This window comes from Lynx canadensis, chromosome B1 (genome assembly GCF_007474595.2).
Source record: "Lynx canadensis isolate LIC74 chromosome B1, mLynCan4.pri.v2, whole genome shotgun sequence".
Classification (NCBI taxonomy): domain Eukaryota; kingdom Metazoa; phylum Chordata; class Mammalia; order Carnivora; family Felidae; genus Lynx; species Lynx canadensis.
Genome location: NC_044306.2, coordinates 74,439,121 through 74,457,752, shown reverse-complemented (window position 1 = coordinate 74,457,752; position 18,632 = coordinate 74,439,121). Strand labels below are relative to the sequence as shown.

General features: G+C 43.2%; 1 protein-coding gene across 4 annotated transcripts in view; it reads left to right on the top strand.

Annotated features, from left to right (window-relative positions):
- The first annotated feature begins 1,684 nt into the window (after window positions 1-1,684).
- The window catches only part of TRIM2 (tripartite motif containing 2), a 119,258-nt gene continuing 102,310 nt past the window's right edge, over window positions 1,685-18,632 (top strand). For 3 of the 4 annotated variants that reach the window (XR_003968289.1, XR_003968288.1, XM_030312894.1), the window contains exon 1: window positions 1,685-1,780. Coding sequence is in view for 2 of the 4 variants with exons in the window: in XM_030312894.1 (XP_030168754.1) it covers window positions 1,751-1,780 (30 nt within the window). In the remaining 2 variants the exon portion in view is untranslated. The remainder of the gene's footprint in view (window positions 1,781-18,632) is intronic. The other variant, XM_030312889.2, reaches the window with a different exon arrangement.

The following is an 18,632-nucleotide window of genomic DNA, read 5'->3' as shown; positions in this document are numbered from 1 at the left end:
CACAGAATCGGAAACAGGCTCCAGGCTCTGAGCCATCAGCCCAGAGCCTGACGCGGGGCTCGAACTCACGGACCGCGAGATCGTGACCTGGCTGAAGTCGGACGCTTAACCGACTGCGCCACCCAGGCGCCCCAGGTAACCTGTACTTTAAAGTCAAGAGCCATGTGAGTACAGATCCAACAGCTCCTTTGGAATCATTAGAAGAGAAGAATCAGAAGCAGCTTCGTACACTATTTGGAAGAACCACGAGAGGACTCTTACTTTAATATTAATTCAGTATCAGTGGCAGAATCATAAATATTTTTAAACTAACAGACTAGAAAGGACAGTGCCTTTTGATTATTATTTTTATGGTTGAAATCAGAAGGGCTTAATACAGAGTTTGTGGAAAATAAGTATATTTCAACATTTTTCTGTTTCTTTGCTAGTTCATTTTGATAGCTACTATGCTTCCCTATATAAATAATGAGACTGTTCCAAATGGTAATGACTGTACTTTTCTCAAAGTTTGTATGGCTATAATTTATGTAATGCCACAAATCAAGCAAATAGCTCTTAACTTTATTTTTACCTCAGTGTATTATTTAGAAATCATATGAAGAAAAAAAGCCACAGTTTATTTTCTTGTTCTTGGTTATTATCGTAGGGTATTGAAAGGTTCAGCAGGCATAGTATTGCTTTAAGAACAGAATTTAGAGGGGCGCCTAGGTGGCTCAGTCAGTTAAGCGTCTAACAGCAGAATTTAGAGGGGTGCCTAGGTGGGTCAGTCAGTTAAGCATCTGACTTCAGCTCAGGTCAAGATCTCACAGTTTATGGGTTCGAACCCTGAGTCGGGCTCTGTGCTGAGAGCTCAGAGCCTGGAGCCTGCTTCAGATTCTACGTCTCCCTCTCTCTCTCTCTCTCTGCCCCTTCCCCATTCATGCTGTCTTTCTCTCTCTCAAAAATAAACATTAAAAAAAAAAAAAAGCAGAATTTAGTTAAGATCCAGAGAGAGAAAAAAGCCGTAGCTATCCTGCCTTCTTCTTCCAAATACACTGAACTAACTTCTGCTTTGTTTGCATATGATTAAGTGAGCACTTAAGAAATGACTGTGAGCCGTTTATATTTGGGGATTAAAATGAGCCTATTTCTCTGGATTCTTGAAGACCTACCACTCAAATCCAACATTTTCTCTGTAGAGGTAACGAATGCTTCTTATCAGACACTTGATTCAACAAAATAAGTATATCGTAAATTCACCTTCCTGGGACTTTGTTCTTTGGTTCGAAAACTCCTATCCACCTCAATAAATAGTACATTTATTAACACCAGAAGAAGGAAGACGGCTAATACAACACAATGTTTGTGACTTTTAAAATGTATATTATTACGTGTGAGGCATACAGACTCTTCCTTGAAATTGGTCTGCAGGCAGTAATTAAACTTTTCAACTCGGACTCCTTTCCTGCTGCTGGGCTATAAAGATGAGGACTTGGCCCTTTCTATTTGACTCTCTCTCTGATTCTCAGTTTCCCCGACTTCAGAATGAAACATAATATCTTAAGCTAACAGAGCCCAGAGAGGCTGACCATTGGTTCCCATTGTCCCCTGATACTGCAGCCCCGCCCCTTTGGCTTGTGCTGACAAGCTGTTTATATTTTTGTAAGGGCCACCCTTTAACTCAGCAGCCTGATGACTATAATGGGCCCAATTGTCTGTGGGCTGCAGAGAGCTGAGTCCCCACATCCGAGGAGGCTGGGGCCAGTCTCTGATGCACAGGAGTAGCCGTTATGGAACACGGGTAAGGATGATTCTGAGTGTATGATGCTGCTTTTTCTGGGCTTGCTGCTTATTAATCCTGGGCACTGTTTGAGAGAAACAAGTTGTGACTGAGTTGCTAGCTTTCTCTTGGTGTTCATTTTTGGCCTGCTAACAACGGAAGGAGAAGATCATTTCTCCGAGATTTGCTGACAAAGCTCATAGTGATCCTGGTCAACCCAGGCAAGAAGTGCGCAGAGAAGCCAAAAAGTGGGGAAGAGACGCAAATGGGTTTGACAGCAAAGCAACATGAAGAGGCAAAGCCCACGGCCGCTTCAGCGATGTTGTGAGACTCAGAGGCTGTTTTATTTCCTAACTGAAGAGTTCAGTCAGGAGCCTGGCCCTGCCACTGTGGGGTTTCTGTAAGCCAGCTGTTAGCCCATGTAACTCCGTCGACCCTGTTTGAAGGGGTCTAATATCTGCTGGTATTCTCAAAGGGCAAACCATGGTAGTCTTGTATGTCATAAATAGTTCTATTCAGAAATGTGGGAACAGTTGAGAGCTGGCAGGCTGTAAAGTTTTACTGCCCATAAAAGTATTCAAAGGGTACTATGGCCGTCTGCAGCGGGCTCAGGAATGAAGGAATAGCCCCAGGCAATTAGAGCATTTGTCCTTGACAACCCAAGAGAGAAGTCAGTGGAGCCAGAAGACGCCATGTGAGGGGGGGGAGCCTGAAATGGGCTTAGCCAGCCCATCTGGGGGTTCTTTCTGGTTTCTGGCTTGGAAGCAAATGAGTGAGGGTGGAAAACTGCTTGGACTCCAGTCTTTGTGCCGGGTTTCATCAGCCCAGATGCCCCTTTTAGTGCTAAGACCCCCTTCATGGCTCAGGGGGGCTCAGGAGGCCAGGGAGGGGGTGTGCTGTGTTTCGGCCCATGACGGGGAGGGGCTGGAACAGCTGGAGCCTTGGGAATTGCTTTGGGAACAACTGCCTGCTGCTGAATGGAAAATCACCTATGGAAGCTCTGATCAGGGAATTTTGTCCTGTCCTTTCTGTTGAACCTCACACTGTGAAATCAGTGATCTCACCATCAGTGTTTGATACGGACAAGAGCCTGAAAAACTGAAGAAGTGGGGTTTAACTTTTAGAGAAAATAAAGGTGAATCATGGGACTTTCAGACATCTAGTGCTTTATAAATCTTCCCGCCTCTCTGCATCCCCAGAATTTGTATTTATTATTTAGATACACTGCATTAAAGACATGTTTTGGGGCTCCTGGAGGAATGAAGTCAGATGCAGAGGCTGTTTTTTAAGTGAATTTGACTCAAAGCAACCTGAATGTTTCAGCTCAGTGTATGAAAATACCAGGTGATATCTTTTTCTTTCTTCTTCTTTTTTTTAATATTTATTTATATTGAGAGAGAGAGCAAGTGGGGAAGGGGCAGAGAGAGGGAAACAAAGGATGCGAAGTAGGCTCTGCACTGACAGCAGAGAGCCTGATGAGAGGCTGGAACTCACAAACAGTGAGATCATGACCTGAGCTGAAGTCTGACCCTTCACTGGACCGGCTGAGCCCCCCCAGGTGCCCCTACCAAGTGGTTTCAAAGTGAAACTATGGTGTCCTTCAGTGAACTGAGAGCCCAGGAAAGGGGGATGAGTTGTCCTGTGGGTGGTTTGTGAAGGGACAGAACTTCTGACTGCCAGCCCAGGGGAGTGGAGGCTCAGCAGGGAGAGGACAGGGCTGCCTCAAGCCACATAAACCCTGGCCTCCTTCACAGTGGAGTGTTCTCCATTCCCACTGGACAAGCACCCCCACATGGCAAGACGGCAAAATGAGGAAGAACAAAGAAGAGGCCTGGTGAGAGGGAAGATGGGGTGAATTCCAGGAGACCCCACAAGGCACAAAGACAGCTCCTCTCTAGCTTCTATCAGCATGTGGGCAGGCCAGGCTCCTGGAATTTCAGGTGCAGAATTTACATAAACTAATGTTAACATAGGAGATTTACAATAACAAATAATGTTCTTCTAGAGCTTTTACATACTGAGGATGCTTCTCGTGGGCCCAAGAAATAAAAAACAAAGCAAAACAAGCATATATGGATGAAATGCTATGACAATGGCAATATTAATGGTTATGACAGCTACCATTTATTGAACACTTACTATGTGCTAGGCCTTTATCTCACTCAGTCCTCACCAAATCCTTAAAGTCCTCACCAAGGACCTTAATGGTCCGTCCTCATTTTACAGAGAAGGGAACTGAGGCAGAGAGGGTAAGTAACTTGCATAAAGTCACACAGCCAGTAAGTGACCGGAATTGTGAGTCACTAGGAAGGTATACAGTATATAAGCTTGTGTTAGGAAGTGAGGATTTCCTGTGGAATATAGCTGGCACTTATATTCATAGCTTTTCAGGAATTCATCTAGTCACGGCCACCAAAATGTGGCCTCCTGTGAAGCTAATTGGCAATTGGGAGGGAAAGCCAAGAACAACTTCCTTTAAATGGGTAAGAGTGCCGAAGCATAACGGTCTAGCCCCAATGAGTTAACAGCCAGGAAGGGCCAGCTTAGGGGAGGTATTTGGGGCCTGGCCCTGCCACACGGGTGGGTCCGTGCTGCATGGTGTGGTGCCCCAAGAAGGACAACACACAGAAGCAGGCACTCAAGAAGACAGGGGTTGAAAGAAAAACCTTTGATTCAGATACACCTGGCTGAAGCCTCACCTTATTACTTGTATAATCTTGGGAAAGGTGCCTCTTTCGCTCTAAGCGTCCACTTCCCCAGCTAGGTGGTGGGGGCGACGATGTCTGTGTCACTGGACCATCATGACCATATGACTTGAAAAATATGCTTCTTATTTTCTCAGGAGGTAACACATTCGAGTCTGTTATTTTATACAACAGGCAGGTACACATTTCTTAGGTGATCCTTTGGATGTTTGAAGATAATTAGAAAATGAGTTAAACAGATACTGTTTTCTAGAGGCAAACATTGGAGACAGCTAGAAAAGAATAGCTCTGGGGCGCCTGGGTGGCTCAGTCGGTGAATTTGGCTCAGATCATGATCTCACGGTTCATGAGTTCAAGCCCTGCATTGGGCTCTGCACTGGTGGTGCAGAGCCCGCTTGGGATTCTCTTGCTCTGCCTCTCTCTCTGCCCCTTCCTCACTTGCACTTTCTCTCTCTCTCTCAAAATAAATAAATAGACTTTTTAAAATTCTTTAAAAAAAAGAGAGAGAGAGAAAGGAAAAAAAAAACAGCTCTCAGTAGCCTGGGATCCACTGCTCCGGGTGCGTGGTCACAAGTGCTAGTCTCGCATTTTCTTATTCTCTGCCCACCCTCTGGCTGTTGTAAGACCCACACAGCATCTGTACCCTGGTGGCAGCTCTTGTTAGGCCACATGCTCACAGAAGTGGTGCTGGGGCTCCTCATTTTCAGAGACCTGCAGGGCTAGGAACACAGATGGCATCATGTTCATTCCTCTCTCTCCGTCTGCTTTCTTCCTCTTCCTCCCTTCCTCACTCAAACATTTACTGATCACTAGTTACCATATGCTAGTCTCTGGGGATACAGAGCTCAAAACCATGGTGTTGGCCCTAGAGGAAGTCACAGTCTGTTGAAGAACTCCACTGGGGCAGAGTTACAACAGATATATATACAAGGTGCTGGGGGAGGGAGCACCCTTAGCCAGACTTGGGACATCAGTGAGAGCTCTGTGGAGGAAAGGATGATACTAGAAGTGAGGGAACCTGGAAGACTGCGGAAGACTGGCCCAAATGGAGTTGGAGGCAAGGGCGACTGGTGTCAGCAGTTTCTGATTCAGCTGGTCAGTGGCGGTTCTTGTGGATAGCAGTGTGCCAGGGTTGGAAGCCATTGAGTCAAGGGGATCAGCATGTGCAAAGGTCCAGGTGCAGGGGACAGGATTCAGGGAACAACCAGTTGTTTGGTCTGGTTGAAACCCAGCATGTGAGTGAATGAGTGATCCTGGGTGAGATGGAACTGACAGGAAATGGAGCCAAAGAGAATTGTCTTACAAGGATGAAGCAGGTGTGGCAAGGTCTCGACAGTTGTTTAATCTTGAGCACGGAATATTCAGGGATCCATTGTGCTATCATGTCTATGTCTGTTTGTTAAAAATTTTCATGGTAAGTTTTATGAAAAGTAGAATATCCCAGGGGATGTTCTGGGTGGCTCAGTCAGTTGGGCGTCCAACTTCAGCTCAGGTCATGATCTCACGGTCCGTGAGCTCGAGCCCCGCGTCGGGCTCTGTGCTGACAGCCCAGAGCCTGGAGCCTGCTTTGGATTCTGTGTCTCCCTCTCTCTCTGACCCTCCTCTGTTCATGCTCTCTCTCTGTCTCAAAAATAAATAAACATTAAAAAAAAATAAAAAAAAAAGAATATCCCATACATGCATCAAGACCAGAACGTAGCTTGAGGTGCCTGGGTGCTTTGGATTCCCTCTCTCTCTCTCTCTCTCTCTGCCCCTTCCCTGCTCACACACACTCTCTCTCAGAATAAACAAACAAACTAATTAATTAAAAAAAAAGACCAGAACATAGCTTAAACAGAGCTGAACTTCAATCACAGATCTACTGGTTTCCGGTGACTAATGAAGACTTTGGGAAGTTCCTTAACCTCTCCAGGTCTCCTTTTCCTCACCTGAACATGGGAATAATAATCACATCTACCTTATTGGGCTTTTATGAGGATTGAAAGGATAGGGGCACCTGGGTGGCTCAGTCAGTTAAGCAACTGTCTTTGGCTCAGGTCATGATCTCATGGTTCGTGAGTATGAGCACAGAGCCCGCTTTGGATCCTCTGTCCACCTCTTTCTCTGCCTCTCCCCTGCTCACACTCTCTCTCAAAAATAAATAAACATTAAAAAAAAAAAGAAGAAGAAGAAGAAGGGGGTGCCTGCGTGGCTCAGTCAGTTAGCGTCCAACTTCAGCTCAGTTCATGATCTCACAGTCCGTGAGTTCGAGCCCCACATCAGACTCTGTGCTGATAGCTTGGCACCTGGAGCCTGTTTCAGATTCTGTGTCTCCCTGTCTCTCTGCCCCTCCCCTGCTCATGCTCTGTCTCTCTCTGTCTCAAAAATAAATAAAAACATTAGAAAAAAATTTTAAATAAAAAAAGAAGAAGAGGGGCGCTTGGGTGGCTCAGTCAATTGAGAGTCTGACTCTTGATTTCAGCTCAGGTCATGATCTTGCAGTTTGTGAGATCTTGCCCCACATCAGGCTCTGTGCTGACAGCACCGAGCCTGCTTGGGATTCTCTCCTTCCCCCTCCTTCTTTTCTCTTCCCGCACTTGAGTTTGCACTCTCTTTCTCTCTCTCTCCCTCTCTCTCTCCCTCTCTCTCTCTCTCTCTCAATATAAATAAATAAACATTAAAAAGAAGAAGAAGAAGAAGAAGAAGAAGAAGAAGAAGAAGAAGAAGAAAGGCTAGAACATGGAGAATGCCCTCCATAGTATTTGTCATGGAGGTATCCCTTTTCCCTCACAGATAGATCATTTCATTCATTCTGATGGAAGTTTCTAGATGATGCTCTACAGGGTGCCAAGCAGAGAGCATTTAAATGTTCTGTAAGTTACAGAAGCGTGAACCTGCAAGGCAAGGTTGGGAGCTGGGAGCAAATCTGGGGCACTGGTGGGGAGTGAAGAATATATCCACACCGTAGGCTGACGTGTGTAAGTTTAGAAGGCTTAGCCCCTGCAGATGGCTAAGGAATAGAGAGCATGGTGACTTCTGTAAGTGGAGTGGTGGAACACCAATTTCATTCATAATCCCTTATATTCCATGTATCTTTCTGTCTCCTTAAATTTTCAAATGTGGCACATTCACACCATCATGTATACACTTAATAGGCGTGCTATTTTGTCATCTAGGATGTTAAAGGGACCCTTCAAAAAAGATGGAGGGTGAATCTGGGATTGCATGCTCTGGGGAACCCCGGGAGCCATTTAGACACACATATCTCACCTCAAGTGGCACCTGCTGGGAACCCTGTCCCTTGTCACACCTGCAGTCCTGTTCAGCTTTTCAAGGAGAACAGTTCCTGGTTTGTAGGTCTTTAACTACCAGGTGTGTTTATTCTTCTCAGTCTGCACTTTCTAGCCCCGTACCTGACAAGTTGACACTGAGGGAAAGGCACACTTCACATTTTGCAGCTGTTGTGCAAATAGAACTTCAGTGACATTACTCAAACAGTTGACTCTAGAAACCACAAGGGGCCAAAGGGCCAGCCCCTGACTTTACAAATATCAGCTATGCTCCTTGACACCAGTCTGGATCTAACTCGGAAAGTGCTGCATGTTCCTTAAGGGGTATGTAGGAGGAAAACATTTAAATCTGCAGCACCCTTAAAGCCTCAGTGTAAACTCAGGGCTGGCAGTTTCCAATGTGTGTTCGTTGAAGTGTTAAAGAGCTAAATAAATATATCCTAACTGGGATCCCACGGGGGACCCTCCAAGGATGGAGTTCTCACTGTCTGGGAACTTCCTTCCCCCAACCTGTCTGCTCTTCCCAGAGGGTTAAAACACAGTTTGAACTGAAGTTTAAAGCTGTAACCTGACCACAGAACTATATGCCACAAAGAGCACTGTGTGTTTTCCAAGAGAGCTTCAAATCATAGTTTCTCAAGGTCTTCCCAGTTGCAACATTGGATGACTTAATTTTATTTTTTTACTTTTTATTCTTAAAGATACTGTTTTTAAGTAGTCTCTACACCTAACATGGGACTCGAACTTACAACCCTGAGATCAAGAATCACATGTTCTACCAACTGAGCTAGCCAGACACCCCTGGATGACTTAATTTAATTTAATGTAATTTTTTAAAGTTTTATTTTATTTATTGGGGGGGGAGGGGCAGAGAGAGAGGGAGAGAGAGAGAATCCCAAGCAGGTTCTGCACTGTCAGCACAGAGTCTAACTCAGGGCTTGAAGTCATGAACTGTGAGATCATGACCTGAACTGAAATCAAGAGCCAGATACTTAACCAACTGAGCCATCCACGTGCCCCGGGATGAATTAATTTTAAATACAGGAGCTTTAAGCAAAAGGCACAAGTCCCATGAAATCTGCCACGCTGGCTCCTTCTAGAGCCCTCAGGTGCCTCACCAGCAACTGGCAATAATTGCATTTCCAGGGACACCCAGAAGAGCTAAATCTATTTAATATGTCACTGACATACAGGTTCTTCCACTGGGGACCAAGCAACAAGAACTAAGGTTCTCAAGACATTTGATCCCTGACCTGCACTCTTAACTGGATGATTCTATTTTAAGAGCATTTTTAACAACAAAAACACAGCGGTGATCAGTGTTTTTTGTTTTGTTTTGTTTTTACAAATGTGGCCCCTTTATCCCCTCAGCGAGGAGAACTGTCGTGTCTTCTGGAGACTCTCTGTGGTCTGGGCATGCTAGGGGCACAGCATAAATATCAATGAATGCTGGTCCATTACAAAAAGAAAATGGAAAGACCCTATAAGGTAGCAGTGACTCTACAAGCCCCAGAAGCCTAGTTGGAACTGTGGCAAGGAAAGATGGTGACAAGGCCTGAACAAAGCAGCTCTCTTCCCACACTCAACGCATGTAAGGAACCAAAGGGTGTCATTGTCGGAGCTGTTACTGGAGGGCTGGATGGGGCAATGGCAGCTGCCCAGCCTTCCCCATTGCTGTCCAGGGGTATTCAGGGAACACTGGCCTCCAGCGGGAAGCTTCCTTCCCGCTGATAGCAAGGGGACATGAAGTCGGGGTGGAATAAGGCTTGGTGACTGCTGGCCTTTGTCCTATCCAGGAATCGGGGTTACCGGGTCAGAGGAATGTCTCAATAACATGTGAATTTCCTAGGCTGGATGTAAAACTGCTCCTTTAGGACGAAAGCATGTCCGGCTTGTGTCCACACTCACACTGAGAGCTTTAAAAGTGGGGTGAGGGTCACTTTTGAGCAGCCCCCAGTTATTTCTGTGGAATCTGTGCAGGCCTCCTCCCTGAGTGGCTGTAAATCTCTATTCCCTCTCCGTCAGTCCCTGGAAAGCCCAAAGCAAGTAGAGAAGAGGGGCAGGGAGAAGAAAAGAAGTGGTGGGAGGGCTGGAGATTAGGAAAACCATTTCGACTCCCCGCCCCCCCGCAACTCATTTGTTGCTGTGGTGGTGGGAGTTTTTGTTTGGGGAACTTTTTTTTTTCTTTTAGTCAAAGCAGTGCGTTCTGGTGCTGCCCGTGGAACAGCTCTTTCCAGTTCCTTCACATGGTAATTGTGCACGTAGCCTCCAGGCCTAGGCTTGTATCTGTAAGTCCCTCTATCAATTCCAGGAGGGATTTAGGTTTTGTTCCATTCACCTTCTCCTCCCAGAGCACGTACTTTCTCAGCGGGTGACTGGAAAGCTTTGTGCCTGTGATGTGTCACCAGGCAATCAGGCTACAACACTTCAACTTAAAATGGAGAGGACTAACACTGCTTAAGGCACTGACTGTATACCAGGGACTGTTCTAAGTGCTTTATGTTTATGAGCCAGTTAATGCTCCCAAGATAGGTACTCTTACTCTCTATTTTCACATGAGGAAACTGAGGCTCAGAGAGTTAAGAAAGTTCTCCAAGGTCCCACAGCTGGTTAGGGGCAGGCTGGCATTCGGGCTCCAGAGCCTGTGGTTTTAACCCCCTACACCATACCCCCAGGGGTGCATTATATTTTTTTGGATGGATGCACAAGAGTGTATGCATTCATTCCCCTATTCCCGGTCATTTAACTTCTTTCAAAGTTCTTTCTATTATAGATAATGCTATGATGAATGGTTTTGTAATCATAACTAATAGTTCTTAACAAATGTTAACTTGCTGTGTGACAGGCACTGTTTCAAGCTCTTTATGCAACTCTTTGTAACAACCTACTATTACTACCATGTAACAGGTGAGGAAAGCAAGGTACAGAGCAGTTGGTTCAATATTGTGTCCCAGATTGCATAGTTAGGAAGTAATAGAGCTATTCCAGAGCTACTGCCCTGGACAATGATGCTGTCTGGACAATTACTCCGATCACACCTCTGATACTGCTTCGAGGGAAACATTGTAAGCTGGGACGACTAGGGCCTTAACACATGAATATTTTTAAGGATCTGGAGACATACCCTTAAACTCATTTCCAGTAACACTGGGTGGCTATGCTAATTTGTGTTCCCATGAACACTGTGCGATTGATTAAGGAATCAAGTTAGATAAGGCCCTGGTGAATGGAGATGGCCCTCTAGACCCTGGACAATGTTTTCATAAATCTGTTAAGCTTTTGTGGGCTGATCTAAGCACTTACTATAGTTAGTAATAGTTTTGTGAAAAAATGTATCTAGCTCAAAACTGCATCTGGAAAGGGGCATCTGATAATATTCTATTTCTTGATCTGGATGGTGCTCACCCTGTTGTGGTTCCTTTGTGATAATCCACTCAGCTGTTGCCTTAGGACTTGTGCACTTTCCTGTTTGTAATTTATACTTATTAAAAGTTTAATTTTAAAACAAGAATCTATGCATCAAATACGTATATTTTGAATTTTTTTTTCAACATTTATTTATTTTTGGGACAGAGAGAGACAGAGCATGAACGGGGGAGGGGCAGAGAGAGAGGGAGACACAGAATCGGAAACAGGCTCCAGGCTCCGAGCCGTCAGCCCAGAGCCCGACGCGGGGCTGGAACTCACGGACCGCGAGATCGTGACCTGGCTGAAGTCGGACGCTCAACCGACTGCGCCACCCAGGCGCCCCTCAAATATGTATATTTTGGATGTTAGGCATAGAATGCTTTGAAATCTATTGTAAAGAATAAGAAAATGAATTGTCACCATATTTTCTCCTCATGTTGGATAAAAGGACATTTTTAAGGAAACATTTTCATTGCTTCTTTTTTCCTAATCACTAATGCAAATATTGAAAAGACACTGAATTACAATTGTCCTAAGAAGTATGGTTCTAAAAAAGCCCTTTGCTTCTTTTTGTTGTTTTTGTTTTGTCCAAGTGAGATTTTGTTTGAAGCTTCAAAACCATGACAGGTATTTAAAATATGCAGAATTTAGGATGAGTGAGTTTTTGGCAAGGACCTGAGAACAATTATTAAGACCCCAGAGAGAATTATTCTCTTTCCGTCTCGGCTTTCTAATATGGTTTTCCTTAATACTTGGTTTTGAAGTCGTGCATGGTTCTGTGATGTGGCCTGATGCCCCTGCTGAGTAATGTCCCTGGAGACTCAGGAACATCTTTCCATGGCTAATGCATCAGCTCAAGAAGGTCAATATATCATCATGAAAACTTGGTAAGAGAGTATGCTTTTACTCTCATGGAAGCCAGTAGCAATTTTCTTGTCAGATTCCCAACTGTTTTGAAATATTATTTTAGTGCTTATTTCCCTCTGCTGATTTTATATTTGATCTAAAGTGAATTGTTTAGCCCCATTCAGTTTCTTAGTCCCTGGACACCAGTTGTAATTTTTATCAGTTTTCATTCGCCTGCCACAGGGGATTTAAGCAGATGCAGAATGAGAGGGTATCTTGTGCCTTTTATGACAAGACAAAAAGAGACATGCTTCCCAATTCTTCCTTTATTTACTACACCCCAAATGACCTCACCGTGAGATTCTGTGAGTTCTTTGATGAGGTTACGAATATTCCTTTGTTTAGGCTGTTTTTTAATGTTTATTTTTAAGAGAGGAGGGAGAGGAGACAGAGTGTGAGTGGGGAAGGAGCAGAGGGGGGGGGGGGCACAGAATCTGAAGCAGGCTCCAGGCTCTGAGCTGTCAGCACACAGCCTGATGCGGGTCTCAAACTCACGAACCTGCGAGATCATGATCTGAGCTGAAGTTGGACAGTTAACCGACTGAGCCACCCAGGAGCTCCTCTTCCATTTCTACCTAACATCTTACCTAACATCTTAACATACCTCTGTATTAGTCAGTTCAGCCTGCCGTAACAAAATGCCACAGACTGGGTGGTTTAAACAACAGAAATTTATTTTCTCAGAGTTCTGAAAGCTGGAGGTCTAAGATCTAGCTACCTGCATGGTCAGGTTCTGGTGAGGAATCTAGTCTAGGTTTGAAGACAGCAGTTGTGTCCTCACATGGCCTTTTTACTGTGCACACGGGTGGAGAGAGCTCTGTGTCCCTTCCTCTTCCAGTAAAGACACTAATCCTATTGGATTAGAGTCCCATCCTTGTGACTTCATTTAACCTTAATTATTTCCCCGAGGGCCCTATCCCCAAATATCCTAATATGGAGGTTAGGGCTTCAATGTATGAATTTGGAGTAGGGAGGACACGATTGAGTCTGTAATATTACCACAGTCTATACAATTAAAATTAAGGTTTGTTTTCCCTTTCGAAGTAGCCCTCTTTCCCTTAGTGTTTCTGTTAAGTGACATTCAATTTTTAAGTCTGTAAAACATTTTTGGGTCTCTGCTAACTGTATATGAGAATCCAGACATAAACAAGACATAGACCCCACTCAAGGAGACTCTTCAAGGAGTTTATAAAGTAAGGAAGTAGATGAATTGCATGCACACATAACCAGAACATTTGGGATGTTAGAAATCCTATAAGTGAAATTCAGTGTGCTATGGGATTCAGAGGAAGAGATGACTTTCCTCCAAGGGCCAAGGGCTATTTGAGCTTCATAATCAGTGACAGGCAGGATTTGGTCTAGGGAAAGTGTAAGAAAAGCCATGCCAGGCCCAGCAGGAACAGACAGCAGGAAGGCAGGAATGTACGGTTCACTTGAAACTTAGGAAATCAATAGAGGAACGCTGTGGGGTTTAATCTTACATCAGAGAGGGAGGTTAGGTTCTAAAGTCAGTACTTAACAAGAGAGGCTCAGTGACTAAATGGCTCTTGACAATCTGGACGTATGGTCTCCATACCACCAGTTTGTCCTCTAGTGTTGCAACAGACCACGTTTTCTTTGAGCACCAGATGAAATAGTTGGCTATGTTTAGGGGCTGTCTTGGAGGGGTGGTATCAGGGAGGAGAGATGGGGCAGAGAGAGGGAAAGAGAGAGAGAGAGAGAGGAAAGTGAATGAATGAGATCACACTTACCATGGCAGATGCTTACACAGTGATAAGCATGGGAAAGCCGAGATTGTTGAGAGAATTGCAGATTCTCTCCAAGTTCCCCCCCTAAGATAGGCAAAGAACATGAAGTGGAAACTTAAAGGAAATATTAATGAAATGATCATATTTAAATGTTTCACATCACTAGTGATCAAATAAATATAAATTAAAATTTTTTATTTTTAATTGAAGTATAATTGACATATAATACTATATTAACAAATAAATACAAAATTAAAAACAATGACTTACTATTTTCTCTTTATTGGATTAGTAAATATTTTAAAGTAACACTGCTGGTGAAGGTGTGTATTTCAATTTCATACATTGCTAATGGGAATGTAAATTGGTATAACTTTTCAAGAAAGTAATTGTGCAATGTTTTACTCTCTTGTGAGCACTAGAAATGTTAATACACCTTGACTTGATAATTCCACTTACAGGAGTCTATCCTGAAAATATAGAGATGTGGACAAAGGTTTGCATTTAGCAATTTCATTGAAGTTTTATTTATAATAGTTGTAAGTTTAGAAACAGTCTAAATGTGAACACTGTGGAAACTGATGGCATGAATGATATATCAATGGCATACTCTCAGTTGTTTAAAAATGTGTTTTCTAATAATTTTACTGATATAAAATGAATTTTATAGGATATGTTCTTTTTAAATTTTTATTTTTTTATTTTCTAAGATTTTATTTTGTTATTATTTTTAATGTTTATTTATTTTGAGAGAGAGAGAGAGAGAGAACGAGCAGAGGAGGGGCAGAGAGAGAGAGAGAGAGAGAGAGAGACAGAATCCCAAGCAGGCTCCACACCTGTCAGCTCAGAGCCCTACATGGGGCTCTGTCTCACAAACTGTGAGATCATGACCTGAGCCAAAATTAAGAGTCTGTCACTTAATTGACTGAGCCACCCAAGTGCCCCTAAATATTTTATTTTTAAGTAATATCTACACCCAATGTGGGGCTAAAACCCACAACCCCAAGATCGAGAGTCACATGCTCCACTGACTGAGCCAGTCAGGCACCCCTATAGGTTGTGTTTTTTAAAAACAATTTCTCAGGGCACCTGGGTGGCTCAGTCGGTTAAGTGTCCAACTTCAGCTCAGGTCATGATCTTGCAGTTAGTGAGTTCAAGCCCGCATCAGGCTGTGTGCTGACAGCTCAGAGCCTGGCACCTGCTTCAGATTCTGTGTCTCCCTCTCTCTCTGCCCCTCCCCTGCTCATGCTCTTTCTCTCTCTCAAAAATAAAAATAGCATTAAAAAATAAATGCATAAGTAAATAAATAAATAAAAACAGTTTCTAAAATTTATATATATAGTAAAAAAAGCAAAAGGGAATAAAAGGGGGGCAATAAATGGTAATGTCATTTACTAATTCTATTCATATTCAAATATATATTAAGCATATTGTATGTCTTGCAATGTATTTATCTCTATTTATCTACAGATAGATTTCTATTTTATTCTGAATGCTTTTCTGAGTTTTCCAAATTTTCTAGAGCATCTAATTGCTTTTTATCTGAAATATGCATTTTAATAAATCCATTTCATCTCTTAGGGCCCAAGCCTACCATTCCATAAGGTATGGTTACTCTAGTAGGAAATGATCTCTCACTTTTCTGTGACTTCCAAATCCGTTTTATCACATATGGTCTTGAATTACAGCTGCTTGTATGTGTGATTTTCTTCCCAACTAGTGTGGGAGCTACTGGGGAACAGAGATCAGGCTTAGAGGTCCTAAGTTTATAAGCAAAGCCTAGCTCTCCCTACCTTTTCCATAAAGCCACTCCTACTCCTTGAAAAAGTGGGTGAGTTCTTCTTCCCATGAATCCTCAAGACAGTTTTTTATGCTTTTTTTTTTTTTAATACTTACTGATTTATTTTGAGAGACAGAGAGCATGCACATGTGTGCTTGCACACATGTGAGTTGGGGAAGGGGCAGAGAGCGAGGGAAAGAGAGAATCCCAAGCTGACAGCACAGAACCCAAGCGGGGCTTGATCCCACAAGCTGTGAGATCATGACCTGAGTGGAAAGCAAGAGTTCGTTGCTTAACCGACTGAGCCACCCAGGCGCCCCAGTGCCTCTTTAATTCTGCTTTGGATTATAGTTAATTGTGTTTGTCTTGACCCCCTATTCACCATCCAACTTCTTATTACAGGAAATGAATCTCATTTCTTTTTGTGCCCGGAGAGGTGCCTTGCATAAAGTGTGTGTGCTCAGTAAACATCAGTTGGATTTATGACTGAATGAACACAGGCCCTTTCCAGCTATTTCAAACAGGTGCCTTTTGGTTTAGCCCCTACTCTGAACAGTTTCAGGTTGATGTACAGGTGCAGGAGCAAGGAGGTGGGATAAGAAAGCCTACAAAACGAAGAAGACTCAAAGAATTGAGCAGTGGCAGTCATGAAGCCTAATCTACCACAAAAATCTGCCAGGAAATGCGTTCACCTTAGACTTGTGATACCCCCAATAATAGTCTTTTGCTCCTCTCTGGGTCCTGAGAACTTTCTCTGTCAGCTTCACCTTTCATAAACTCCTGAAGATTAATTCCCAAAAGAATTCCATTCTTCCAGTCATAAATTGAACACCACCATAAATTTGTTCTGCACCCAATTTTAGGACCTAATCCTCCAAATGTGGCCGTTAAGAGAAGAGTTTAAAATCAAGGATTGCATAAATATTTTAGAATAAAAAATAAGGAAATAAGTCACAAGATTCAATTCAATTTAACACATTGTGCTCCAAGTTTTTGCAAAGCCTTGTCCCAGACACTGAGGATGATGTAAAGATTAAATAGGACACTGATCTCATTCATAAGATCCCACGTGGTGATGGCAGTGTAACAGAGAGGCAGGGGTAGAGTGGGAGAGGTCTGGAGACAAGGAGGACGTTGCCCAAGACTCCCAAGGTTCTGAGTCAGTACTGGAGAGAGGTGGGAATCGTTGGGAGGGCTGCTAGTAGCTATACCTATGTTAGTGGTGGCCATTGATACTTTGGGTCTGTGCCTAGGAAATGTAAAATGTGGGTGGGTGGGATTCACATAGAATAAGAAAGGCTCTAGGAAAAACAAAAGCACCCAAAATTTGAAGGCAATATTGGATACAAGATGTGAAATGAGGGAGATTGTTATAGAAAAAAAATAGTAAAGGACTGTATTTAATAGAACTCACTGCATCTGCCACTGTTCTTAGCTACTGACAACAGAAACTAGTTAGTTTGACCATAAAAGGAGCTTATTAAAAAACATTAGGATATTATCAAGAAAGTGAAAGGACAACCTACAGAATAAAAAAAAAATATTTTCAAATCATATATCTGATTAGGGACTTGAATCCAGAATATTAAAGTTCAATAATAAAAGATACATTTAAAAAATTGTTTAATGTTTATTTATTTTTGAGGGAGAGAGAGAGAGAGTGCGAGCGAGGGAGGGACAGAGAGAGGGAGACACAGAATCTGAAGCAGGCTCCAGGCTCTGAGCTGTCAGCACAGAGCCTGATGCGGGGCTTGAACTCACAGACCACGAGATCATGACCTGAGCCGAAGTCGGACGCTCAACCGACTGAGCCGCCCAGGCGCCCCTAACTACAATTTTTAAAATTATTTTTTTTAAACATGTGCAAAAGATTTTCATGGATATATCCTCAAAAAAGATACACAAATGGCCAATAAATACACGAAAAGATACGGGACATTATTAGTCATTAGGGAAATACAATCTAAACCACAATGAATACCACTTCACACCCACTAGGAAATCGGAACCCTCGTAGATTACTAGTGGTAATGTGAAATGGTGTGACTTATTTGGAAAATAGTCTGGCAGTTCCTCAAAATATTAAACATAGAACTTCCAAATGACCCCATAATTCTACTCTTAGATATATATCCAAGAGAAAAGAAAATATATATCCAAACAAAAAATTGTACGCAAATGTTCATAGCAGCCATAGTCGTACTAGCTGGAGAGTGGAAACAAACCACGTGTCCATCAAATGATGAATGGATAAACAAAATGTGGTGTGGTTGTGCCATGGAATATTATTTGGCCATAAAAAGGAATTAATTACTGGTACATGGTGCAATATGGATAATCCTTGAAAATTTGCTAAGTGAAAGAAGTCAAACACAAAAGGCTACAAATTATAGGATTCCATTTATTTATTTATTTTAATTTTTTTTTTTTTTGAGAGAGAGACACCAAGTTCGAGTGGGGGAGGGGCAGAGACAGAGGGAGACACAGAATCCGAAGCAGGCTTCAGACTCTGAGCTGTCAGCACAGAGCCCGACGTGGGGCTCGAACTCATGAACTGTGAGATCATGACGTGAGCTGAAGTGGGCTGCTCAACCGACTGAGCCACCCAGGCGCCCCTAGGATTCCGTTTATATAAAATGTCAGAATAAGCAAATCCATAGAGATAGAAAGTGAATTAGTGGTCACCAGGGACCTAGAGGAGGGCGGAATGGGGAGTGACCACTTGTCTATATGAGATTACTTTCTGGGGTGATGAAAATGCTCTGGAGCAGATGGTGGTGATGGTTGCACAACTTTGTGAACAGACTAAAAACCACTGAATTGTACACTTAAATAGCTGAATTTTATAGTATGTAAATTCTATCTCAATAAAGCTCTTCTACTAAAAAAGAAGAATATTAAGTGGCTCAGAGAATCTCCAAGAAATCTGGAGAATCAGGCTTGGAGGCTACTCAGCAAAGAATAATGCCTAAATTATACCACCAGAGGGTTCCAGAATGAGCCTTGGTTCTGCTGTGACCATGGCCACTGCAAACTGTCTAGTGGACCTTTGCCCCC